At 51.2% G+C, this 11,947-nt stretch overlaps 1 protein-coding gene across 1 annotated transcript; it reads left to right on the top strand.

Annotated features, from left to right (window-relative positions):
• Window positions 1–4,747: 4,747 nt before the first annotated feature.
• Window positions 4,748–11,687, top strand: TMEM70 (transmembrane protein 70). The gene is made up of 3 exons (XM_050941303.1): window positions 4,748–5,057; window positions 6,029–6,140; window positions 11,031–11,687. The coding sequence occupies exons 1-3, from the start codon at window positions 4,809–4,811 to the stop codon at window positions 11,477–11,479; spliced, it is 810 nt and encodes a 269-aa protein (XP_050797260.1). The 5' UTR covers window positions 4,748–4,808; the 3' UTR covers window positions 11,480–11,687.
• Window positions 11,688–11,947: the final 260 nt, after the last annotated feature.

The raw sequence follows: 11,947 nt of genomic DNA on the forward strand, positions 1-11,947 counted from the left end.
TGTATTGCTGTGTCAATGACTGCAAAGTAAAAGTTCACTTTGAATTTTTCTTTCGGATTATAAATAGGTTCGTCATCTGCTTCATATGGGAACTGCTTCCTCTTCTTTCTAATACGGATTGGATCTGGTTCAAAAAGTGCCGGTACATCCAATTCCTCCGCAAGTTCACCTGCATCTACCAATGTTTTCTCAAAGGCTGCGTCACTTCTGCGGCCCACAAGAAACTTCTTGGTTTCTCCAAGTTGATTAATGGCATCACATATATCAAATTCTTTTGCCTGAAGTTGTTTGCTAGTTATGTTGATCTCAAACAATATGTCATACCACAAAACAAGAGAAACAAGAAACTTGAAACTAGAAATGGCTTTTGTAAGAGCCTTTGCATCAACTTGTGATGTATTGCCAGATGATCCTGTCAGAGATGTCTACCAGAGCATCACAGATGTCACCAATGAAAGCAGGATGGAAAAGCTCCCCCCCAAGAAGACCTAAGACATGATGGCTGGATACATAAACAGACACCTGTCCCTCACAGGCACTACCTCATAACATGCCAATTTTGCTCAGGACAGAACATCATAGAGGAATACTATGCATTCAGTGGTCTCTACACTGGCCAAGCAACAGCATGACAACTAACTTAACCAGTCCATCCAACTTTTTTGACTGCTTCTTGGGCACTGGTGAGGGGTAGCAGTGCCAGACTGAGCCCGGTGATGAGTGCACTACAAATCTACAAACTGAGGCAAGGTGCTGGGCCTAGAGTCCTGCTGAGACTGCTGTCCTGCACCAAGTGGAGCACAGCCTCCATGAGGAGAGAACTCAAACAAATATCACGCTCCTTCTGCATGATTCCCCCAAGCACTTCTTCAGGCAGCTGCTATGCGGGTCACTCACAGGCTTAGGCCTGCCTGTTGCAGGCAAAACACAGCAGCAGGGCTTAAAACTCAGACAGGGCCACCCAGAGGACTCAGGGAGCCTTGGGCAAAGCAAAATCGGGGGCCCCTTCCATAAAACATTTGCAATACTATAGTAACATGTATTAGGAAATGTAAAAAATAACTAGTGAAATACATTCAAAAATTAATTTGTAATAATTTGAAAATAAACTAAATATATTATTTAAAAACATTAAAAGCTGTAATGGTATGTATACATTTGCAATTACATAATGGGCAGTTGCTGGGTGATTGTGATAGTTGGTACCAATGGGCTGTCATTGCTTTGGGGTGGTGCTGTTGTTGCCCACGGCTGGGTGGGGAGCTGGGCTCTGGGTTCAGGGGTGCCCAGCTCACAGGGGCTGGGCTCAGGGATGTGGGGAGATAGGGTTAGGGGGATGTTCAGCTCAGAGGGGCTGGGCTCGGAGCTGGGGGTCAGGGCTGTGGGGGGAATGGGATCAAGGGGGTTTCCAGCTCAAGGGACTGGGCTCGGAGCTGGGGGTAAGGGCTGTGGGGGGATGAGGTCGAGGGGGTTTCCAGCTCAGAAGGACTAGGCTCGGAGCTGGGGGTCAGGGTTGTGGGGGGGATGAGGTCAGGGGGATGCCTGGGGGCACTGGGGCAGCTCAGCTCTGCAGGTTGCTGTTCTCTCCAGCCGTCCAGGCACAAGGGGAGCGGGAGCAGGAGCAGGGACCAGCTAAGGACCAAGGAGGCAGGAGCATAGGCACCTGAGGCCGACCTGTGGGGAGGCACTTGCTTACCTTGCCCAATGCATGAGCGTTGGGGTCCTCTTTCTTCCTCCGCTCCACCAGACCACTGCTGAGGCTCTTTTCTTCTCCGTGCCCCTCGCTGGGGCTGACGTGGAGGCTGAGCCAGGGGGTAGCCGCGGCTTTCCTCCAGAAGCGAAGCCCTGGTGTTGCGCCGCTGTCGCAGGGCCCAACAGCCAGAGACTTGCAATGAGCTGCGCAGCTCTGCCCAGCCACCAGCGCCCCCGCCGGCAACGAGAAAAATTGCAGAGGCTGGAGCCCCTGCTCTGGGAGGGAGAGGGATTCAGACCCTCTGCCTGCAGCTCAGGGATTCCCCTGGGTCAGCGCAGCCGTCATCAGCCGGAACCTCTGGACTGCCACGGCAGTACACTGACCCCGGGGGCGCCGTGGGCTGCCGACTGCCGCAGCGGCTCCCTGACCCGGGGGGCACTCTGGGCCGCCGGGCTGCCGCGCGGCCTGCTGACCCTGGGGGCGCCCTGGGCTGCTGACTGCCGCACCAGCGCCCTGACCCTGGGGGCGCCCTGGGCTGCCGGGCTGCCGCGCCGGCGCCCTGACCCCGGGGGCGCCCTGGGCTGCCGGGCTGCCGGGGCAGCGCCCTGACCCCGGGGGTGCCCTGGGCTGCCGGGCTGCCGCGGCGGCTCCCTGACCCGGGGGGCGCCCCGGGCTGGCGCGGCAGCACACTGACCCTGGGGGCGCCCTGGGCTGCCGGGCTGCAGCGGCAGCTCCCTGACCCAGGGGGCGCCGTGGGCTGCCGGGCTGCCGCAGCGGCTCCCTGACCCCGGGGCCGCCCTGGGCTGCTGGGCTGCCGCGGCGGCGCGCTGACCCCGGGGGCGCCCCGGGCTGCTGGGTTGCCGCGGCAGTGCGCTGACCCCGGGGGCGCCCTGGGCTGCCGGCTGCAGGCAGGTGCTGCCGCGGGCAGTTCAGACTACCTCTCCAGCAGCAGCGGCTGCAACCTTTTAAAAAAATTTTGGGGGGTGCCGCTTTTTGGCGCCCTCAAATCTTGGCGCCCTAGGCAACCACGTAGTTCGCCTAAATGGTTGCACCAGCCCTGCCTCCAGGCACAGACCCCCCTCAACTCCTATTGGCCAGGAATGGGGAACTGCAGCCAATGGGAGCTTTGGGGGAGGTACCTGGAGGTGTGGCAAGGGCAGCGTGCCGAGCCCTGTGCCACCCCTCCCCCAGGGTCTGCGCAGGGATGTGGTTCCAGCTGCTTCCCAGAGTGGTGTGGCATGGGGCCAGGGAAGGCATTCAGGGAGCCTGCCCTGCTCCGGTGCACGCCGTTGCCATCCCGGAACCACTTTAGGTAGTGGCGCCAGGATGAAGCCCAAACCCTTCCTGCACCCCGCCCCCAAACTCCCTGCCCTAAGCCCCCTTCCTGCACCTTGCACCCCTCCTGCACCCCAACCGCCTGCCCTGAGCCCCCTTCTGCACCCCACAGCCTTCCTGCACCCCAACCTGTGGCTGGATAACCGTACTCAGAGAGTAGTTATTAATGGTTCCCAATCCTGCTGGAAAGGTATAATAAGTGGGGTTCCGCAGAGGGTCTGTTTTGGGACTGGCTCTGTTCAATATCTTCATCAACGACTTAGATATTGGCATAGCACTTATTAAGTTTGCAGATGATACCAAACTGGGAGGGACAAATTGGAGAAATGGTCTGAGGTAAACAGGATGAAGTTTAATAAAAACAAATGCAAAGTGCTCCACTTACGATGGAACAATCAGTTTCACACATACAGAATAGGAAGAGACTGTCTAGGAAGGAGTACGGCAGAAAGGGATCTAGGGGTTATAGTGGACCACAAGCTAAATAAGAGTCAACAGTGTGATGCTGTTGCAAAAAAAAGCAAACATGATTCTGGGATGCATTAACAGGTGTGTTGTGAGGAAGACACAAGAAGTCATTCTTCCGCTCTACTCTGTACTGGTTAGGCCTCAACTGGAGTATTGTGTCCAGTTCTGGGCACCACATTTCAAGAAAGATGTGGAGAAATTGGAGGGGGTCCAGAGAAAAGCAACAAGAATGATTAAAAGGTCTAGAGAACATGACCTATGAAGGAAGGCTGAAGGAATTGGGTATGTTTAGTCTGGAAAAGAGAATACTGAGAGGGGACATGATAGCAGTTTTCAGGTATCTAAAAGGGTATCATAAGGAGGAGGGAGAAAACTTGTTCATCTTAGCCTCTAAGGATAGAACAAGAAGGAATGGGCTTAAACTGCAGCAAGGGAGGTTTAGGTTGGACATTAGGGTGGTTAAACACTGGAATAAATTGCCTAGGGAGGTTGTGGAATCTCTATCTCTGGAGATATTTAAGAGTAGGTTAGATACATGGCTATCAGGGATGGTCTAGACAGTATTTGGTCCTGCCATGAGAGCAGGGGACTGGACTCGACAGGGCTGGCTTTATTAACTGCAGGGCCCGATTCGAATACCGGGCAGCGGTGCGGGGCTTCGGTGGCACTTCCAGGTCTTCTGTGGCATCAGAGGATCCCCTCTCCCCGAAATGCTGCCGAAGACCCCAGAGTAGAACGCTGTTGGGTGAGTAAAAAAAAATAATTAAAAAGGCACCTAAGGTGCTGGGCCCTCCTAGGTGCAGGTCCCGATTCCAGGGAATTGGGCAACTCGGCCTAAAGCCGGCCCTGGGACTCAATGACCTCTCGAGATCCCTTCCAGCCCTAATATCTATGAATCCCAACCCCCTTCCCTGAGCCCCCTCAAACACCTTGCACCCTTCCTCTGCCCCAATCCTTTGCCCTGAGCCCGACCCTGCACCCCGCATCCCCTCCTGCACCCCAACACCCTGCCCCTGCATACAACTTCCCCATCCAGATGTGACCCTCAGCCCAAAAAGTTTCCCCACCCCTGGATTAGGATGTCTGCGAGGCGTCGCTCCCTCGTTAGATGGGGAATCAAAGCTACAGGAGCTCTGGGTTTCTCAGCCTGGAAGCACTCAGCTCCTGAGGAGAGTTACTATTGGAGGGGGAGAGGCAGCTGGCCCAATCCCCTGCAGCGAGGGAGGAAGCGGCGCCTTGGCTCCTCCCTTTCCTGGCCTCCCTGCTGCGGTGTGGGGGATCCGCTGAGCAAGGCCGTGACCGGGTGTGAGCGATGCCGCTCCTGGCTGCAGGCGGCTCCCGAGCCCGGGCGCTGGCGTTCTGGCTGCGGAGCGCTAGGCGGTGTGCAGCTGCCGCGCTGCCTCGTCCTCCGGGGATCCGCGCACCAGCGGCGCGCAGCCACCGATGGGCGGCTCTGAACGACCCTCCGAGCGCGTCTAGTTGCGTGGTCCCGATGCTGCCGCGGGCCCGAGGTCCAGGATCAGTTGGAGCCCTTCCCAGGGCTGAAGGGAGACTAGAACAGGTGCAGGAGCGTGGGACGCTTTCCTTGTGGCTGGGCTGCGGGCAGGGGTGGAAACCTCCGCTCAAATAGCAGAGAGAAAGCAGCGGTCTTGGTTGAGGAGGCTGACCCAGTGACATTCCAGCCCCTAATTCACTGGATCAATTTCCTTGTTCCTGAACAAGGAAAGTAAATGCAAAATCTCCCCAATTTGAATCAATTTTAAATCCTTACTGTCAATGGTGCGTTTAACAAAGTGTTTGCTGGTGGATAAAGTTAAAGAGGCAGAGTAGAGAATTGAAAAAGTGTGCAAGGTAAAGTATGTCCAATTACTGCTGTCTATCTACCTAGGTGCTTGTCAATTCAAGCACGTTGGTAGATAGACAGCAATATAGCCAACCCCAAGTGTTTGGAACTCAGGAATCAGTGCCCCTAAATCATACAAGATTAGCCTAAAAATAACGAGTTTTTTAAAATATATATATATTTTTTACTCTCTGAGTTCACATTATTTTTCTTTGCAACTATGAAGGCTAGAAATTTTCTTTTAAATGAAAGATGAGGTTCTCTTGTAATGGCAGGACTCTAGGAGCTGGGGATTCAAGTAAACCATGACATTTTATCACAACTCTCACAGTATTTGAAGAGCTGGCAGTGCTGAGGATAGGTAGGTGGCCAGAGACTTGCAATGAGCTTGGAATGTGTGGCTGTCTGATTGTATACAGAGCACTGCTGAAGTGTCTAGGACTGAAGGGTTTTATGGCTGCATATCCCATTTCTAATCCCCTGAATCATTAAATTCTCTGTTTCCTAACATTTATAAATTAATTACAGTTACTGATATCTATTAAACTGCTTATTGAGTTTAGTTGTAATATAATTTAATTTTTAGTCTCTATCCTGGATATAAATTCAACATTTACATCAGAAGAAATCTGAAATGTATGTAGACGATGTGAGTTGTTTATTTGCCATGTGCTACTTTCATCCTGTAGATCATATTTTCTCCTGTGGCACCTGTTCGCTGCTTCACCACCTCCTCCTTTCATGGACAACTAGAAGATGGAAGACTAGTTTATACTGGGAATCTGGCAAAGACTGTGTTGGGTATGTGATTGGAATTAAAATTTTATTTGATTTATCTATACTTAAACATTTTTTTAAAACATAATATGCTGTTGGGAATGGAGCCCTCTGATTTCTTCAGATATGCACTAAGGACCATCTTGTGGTCCCTTATACAGTCGTATTACCAACCCCAAAGGTTCAAATAAAATGAGTCAGATTCTAAAAAATCACAGGATATGTTCAAAAATGAGCCACACTCTAAAACACCATGAGATTGGCCCCCAAATCATGAGATCTTTTTGAAAAAAGATTATAGATGGACACAATATCTTCAGATTTCTAACCCCCCTGTTCATCTCCATTGTGTGTATTTGACAGTTATTGCGGCCAAATTTATTGAGATTGATTTTATTGATTTTTTTTTGCCCCCACTGAAGGAGCTCTGACCCCCATATATGCCTATCCATCAGCCCCCCCCAACCCCCATCAATTCTTCTCCCAGTACCCACCTCAGTTCTGCACACACCCCTACTTCATTTCTGCTGTCCTGCAGCTCCTTGGGTTCTTCACTCCCCCTTTCCAGGTCTGGGGGTGGGACTGCACTGGGGTCCCCTGTCCTTCTCAAGGTTGTTGTTGCGGGAATGGAGAGGATGAGAGGAACAGGAGCAGAGGTTAGACAGACTCATTGTTCACAGAACGGGAGGAGGAAGCAGGGCTGGCCTGGGCTATTGTGCTCTTTCTTCCCTGACCCATCCTATGAGAGTAGCGTCAGCTCCTGAGAGGAGAGGTGAGAGCTGTGTCTGCTTTCTGCAGCAGTCCTGATTGGCTGCTCTTTCCCAAGAGATGGGCAAGTAGGGGAGGCAGGCAGCCAATCAGAAGGGCTGGAGCTTCTCACAGCATGGTGAGACTGGATCTAGCCCCAGCAAAACCCATGTAACTTGTGAAGAACTCTTGAGAGTTGGCAACACTTACACAGTGTCATTTAATCAGGATTTTTGACTTGGAGCCAGAGGTGGTTTAAAATTTATTGGGGCCCCGGGCACAAAGAATATTTGAGCCCCCCACTCCTTGGGGGCCCAGGGGCACAAGAACTGGGGAGTCTATGCCCGCTCGGTTTTTAACATGGGCATAGTCAGGCGACACGTAGCTGTGGCTAGTGGGGTAGGGCACAAATGAAAGGTTCTGGGGGGTCATGTGCCCCCCCATGTTCCCAGACCCCTTTGGCATGGACGCCCAGCAGTGAAGAGACAGCGCTCCCCATGGCAGCAGCACTCTCAATGTGTCCAGGCAGCGCAGGCAGGAAGCTCCATTGTGCCTGGCTCATCTTGGTGGATAGTCTGCAAAGCAGGCAGCAGCACTGGTACGCTAGCAGCAGGGAAAGCAAAGCAGCCCCATGCGGCGGGGGAGGAGCTCAGCTGGCAGCCAGGCACCTTGCTGCTTCCTCCCTCCCCCGGGAGAGTGCCATTGCCAGGCAGAGTGCTGCCTCCTCGCTGCTAGGCATCCTTGCCAGAGGTGTCTTGAAAAATCCAGGGGGGCACGTGATTCCCTTATGCCCCGCCCTCCATGCGTCACCCCTGTAGATTCAGAATGGCGGCAGCAGGGGCTGTGCTTTGTGGCAGGGCAGTTGATAAGTGCAGCCCCTCCTAGGGGCACCAGCCTCTTTCCAGTGGGCCTTAGCCCCCCCTCACCATGGGGCCCTGCCCTGTGCTCTTCCTCTCCCCACTGGATTCCAGCCTGGCCAGAGGGCGGGGCCCTGGGGGGAAAGAGGAGGAGCAGGGGAAGGGCCACAGTTCTGGTGCTAGTAGCCCTCCTCCCTTCTATCCAAGGTTCCAGCACTTCTGGGCACCCCGAATTGTCTGGGAGTGCTGGGCATGGGCCCTTTGGGCCCATGCATTAATCAACCACTGCTTTAAGCACATCAAAGTTCACCAGTACAGTCCTGCAGCCCATGGGCTGGAGTAGGTCCTACTTCATCTATGTTCCTCCATACACCCATCCACTCCAGATTTGCTGCATGCTGCTATAGAGCATTGCAACAGTACCAGGGGTGTGGAGTTATTTTGTAGAGCACAACTTGAGCTCTACCACTCTTTGGGACCTGGGCAAGGCAAGGGACAGGATTTGGCCCTGGATTAATTGGCTAACACAAACCATTATGCTAATTGGCTTTCATGACAGGTATATTGATGCTGTGAATTGAATGCAATATTTTTAGATATACTATGCAGTGATTTTTGAAATCACCTTCTCAGTTATGTTATGAGCAACTGTGCAGCCAAACAAGCTTGCACTGAGCTGGTTGCTAAAGTCCCATTAGAGATCTGCAATGGAATGGGGACTCTGCCAATAAATCAACACAGGATGGGTACGTCAGTTGTGGAATATTTTTATCTATTGTGCTTTTGATTTATGTATTGGACCATTTTATATATTTTGCTTCTAAATTTTGTTAAGGTGCATAGAGGCTTTTGGGCATGTGGCAACTCCTTCCCTCCCCTGGTTATTACTATATTGTTACTTTTAAGGATGAAACGATAACAGTCAGAAAATCTTGGAAAATCGCAGAGCCCACATGTATCTGCAGCCCTCCATATATGCCTCTGACACCATATGGGTAACTGCACAAAGGCTGATTTACCTTTACTCGAGAGGTAGAGTCTCCATTCCCTCTCTGACTGTTGGTGCTGACATCACTAGCTCGGTACATGCTGAGTATGTGAGTAGAGTGACATGTCCATCATGAACATGAAGTGGCTACTGTGCCCACTTGCAAAAGTCTGGGGAGGAGCTTAGAAAATAAGATAATGAAATATAATATCAATAATGAGACACGTGCTATTGACCTCTCTTTGGCCAGTCACCTTCCATAGGGCTTATTTTAAGATTTCATGCAAGGGGAAACTACCAGATGGTCCTGCCATGTGTCCCAAAGATTGGGAGGTGGTGTGATAATGATTGTCTTGATGATGATGATGATTTCAGTAACAAATGTGATCAGTTTGCATTTTTTTTAATTGTCAGCTGGGCAGAATTAAGTTATAATCTGAAAATGCTCCTTTTCTGCTCATATGTCCTTACCAGTAATAAAGATTCTGCATACCATGGGCTGAACCAGCTCCCCTTGAAAGAATCCCTTGAAGTGAATGGGAGTTGGACCAGGTCCCAGATGATGCCTTAGTTAGCTTGTGCAACTGCTTTGCATTCACAAGGTTTTAACAGGTGTAAGTGATTGGAACTTGTCGAGTGCTTTTGAGGAAGCGTGGGTGAGAATGTTCCTCTCTCATGTTGGCTTTGAAGGGTAACAGGAGTAAGAGGTAGTACAATTTTATCACTAAATCATGATTCTAAATATACACACAATGGTGAGAAGATGTTGTTTTTACTTTTCAGAATAGAACTGCACTTTAAAGCATTTCATTTTGTATAAAGACTAAGGGCTTGTCTACACTACGCTGCTCAGGGGTATAAAAAAGCCATCCCCTCGAGTGACGGTGCAGACACTGCTTTATTTTGGCAGGAGGCGCTCCCCTGTTGACATAGCATATCTTCACCAGATGCAGTACATCAGCGCAGCTGCATCGATGTAGCACCAGGGTGCCTGGGTGTCCAGTTTTTGACCGGAACACCTGGTTGAAAAGGTATCCTGGCAGCTCGGGTCTGCACTGCTGACTGGGCTGTTGACTGTCCGGTTAGCGGCACTGCGCAGCGGGGCTGGCAGGCTCCCTGCTAGCCTCCACGTCACGTGGCTCCTGGGAAGCAACCAGCATGTCCCCCCTCCGGCTCCTACATGTAGGGGCAGCCAGGGGGTTCCACATGCTGCCTCTGCCCCAAGTGCTGTCCCCGCAGCTCCCATTGGCCGGGAACATTTGTCAATGGTAGCTGGGGGCGGGGGAGGTGGCGCCTGCGGATGGGGCAGAACACAGAGCTGCCTGGCTGAGCCTCTGCGTAGGAGCCGGAGTGGGGACATGCTGATGCTTCCAAGAGCTGCTTGAGGTAAGCACCACCCGGAGCCTGCACCCCTGAGCCCTCACCTCTGCGCCCCAACCCTGATCCCCTTCCCACCCTCTGAACTCAGTCCAGCCTGGAGCACCCTCCTGCACCCCAAGCCCCACATCCCCACCCAACCCCAGAGCCCTCACCCCTTCACCCCCCGGTACCCCAATCCCCTACCCCAGCCCTGATCCCCCACCCAACCCCAGAGCCCTCACCCCTTCACCCCCCGGTACCCCAATCCCCTACCCCAGCCCTGATCCCCCACCAAACCCCTTAGTCCCAGCCCAGAGCATCCTCTTATACCCTAAAGCCCTTATCCCAAGACCCATCCCAGAACCTGTACCCCCAGCCAGAGCTCTCACACTCCCCCGCACCCTAACCCTCTGCCCCAGCCCAGAGCCCCCTCCCGCACTCCGAGCCCCTCATCCTAGAGCCCCATCCTGCATCCCAAATCCCTCATCCTTGGCCCCACATCAGAGCCCCTAGCCCGGAGCCCCTGTCCAGCACCCATAACCTCTAATTTCTGGCCCCACGCCAGAACCCACACCCCCATCCCAGAGCCCGTATCTCCTCCCAACCCCCTACCTTAGCCTGGAGCCCCTTTCCATATTCCAAACCCCTCGGCACCACCTCCCCAGCCTGGAGCCCCCTCCTGCACCCCAAACCCCTCATCCTTTGTGAAACATTTTGATAATTAGAATATTAAAGGTGTTCCGTAAGACCTAACTTTTAGTTTATTAACCAAGGAGAAGGGCTGAGGGCTTTGATTTCCACATGGTGACTTCAGAAGTTCCACGATAAGAAAGGATTAACTGAATCATCATTGAATTTATCAATTAAAGTAAAGCACTGGGTATATAAGAACAATGTGTATAAAGGACTGTAGGGATAACTTTGATCATCAACATTAACCTATGATTTTCATCTCTTATACAGGTGTGAAGTTTTTCTCTTACTCTACGAGCATGTTTAGCTTTTGCATGATGCCCTACATCATCTTGAAAACTGGCATTGGAGTGGAAAGTGTGTTTTTAAAAACTGCGTTTTACGGCATTGTAGGATTCTTTACATTTATAACACCAGTTACCCTGCATCTGCTTACAAAGGGCTATGTGGTTCGACTGTATCATAAGGCTGAGACGGACACGTACACGGCCATTACATATAATGCTATGCTGGCAGAAAAAAGAACTGTGTTCCATCAGAGGGATGTCAAGGTTCCAGACATCAGCAAGATGTTTACAACATTTTATGCCAAAACTAAATCAATGCTTGTTAATCCAATGCTTTTCACATATCCACAGGATTATAACCATCTCATGGGCTATGACAAACCTTTTTATTTTGACCTGGAGGAACAAAAAGAATCCAGTGAAAGCAAATAGAATTAGACGATAGAGTGAAGGTGACTGTCTTTTTTTGTATTTGTCCAGTGCATCATTTCTAAAACCACACAGAATTCTGTAACACATTCGTAAGTGTCAGATAATTGAGTTTCTTTATCATATTTCAGAATATATCGAAAACTGAAGCTTTTTTAATTTCAGACAAACTGAAGTGTCATCTTAGAATTAAAATTAAAATAGATGCTTATTTGGTCTGAGTTTGATTTCTGTCATTACAGTCATGAAGAGAAGGAAAATGGATTTGATCTTAGTTTTATGCTGCAAGCTCCCCAATATAGTATCTTAAAGGAACCATTCCTTAAAAAAAGCAACATTTGACTAATCAAGTACACGAACAAGAATTTTGAAGCCCAAAAAGGGGTCAGTGTCTAAAAAGTGAAAGGGACAGATTTTTTGACTTGTCTTGTTCAGGTGGTATAAAGCAGGGGTAGGCAAACTATGGCCCGC

This window comes from Gopherus flavomarginatus, chromosome 2 (assembly GCF_025201925.1).
Source record: "Gopherus flavomarginatus isolate rGopFla2 chromosome 2, rGopFla2.mat.asm, whole genome shotgun sequence".
Lineage (NCBI taxonomy): Eukaryota > Metazoa > Chordata > Testudines > Testudinidae > Gopherus > Gopherus flavomarginatus.

Coding starts and splice junctions, on each gene's coding strand:
- TMEM70 (XM_050941303.1), top strand. CDS start 4,809: ATGCCGCTCCTGGCTGCAGGCGGCTCCCGAGCCCGGGCGCTGGCGTTC. Junction 5,058..6,028: donor CTGAAGGGAGACTAGAACAG/GTGCAGGAGCGT, acceptor TTCATCCTGTAG/ATCATATTTTCTCCTGTGGC. Junction 6,141..11,030: donor TCTGGCAAAGACTGTGTTGG/GTATGTGATTGG, acceptor TCTCTTATACAG/GTGTGAAGTTTTTCTCTTAC.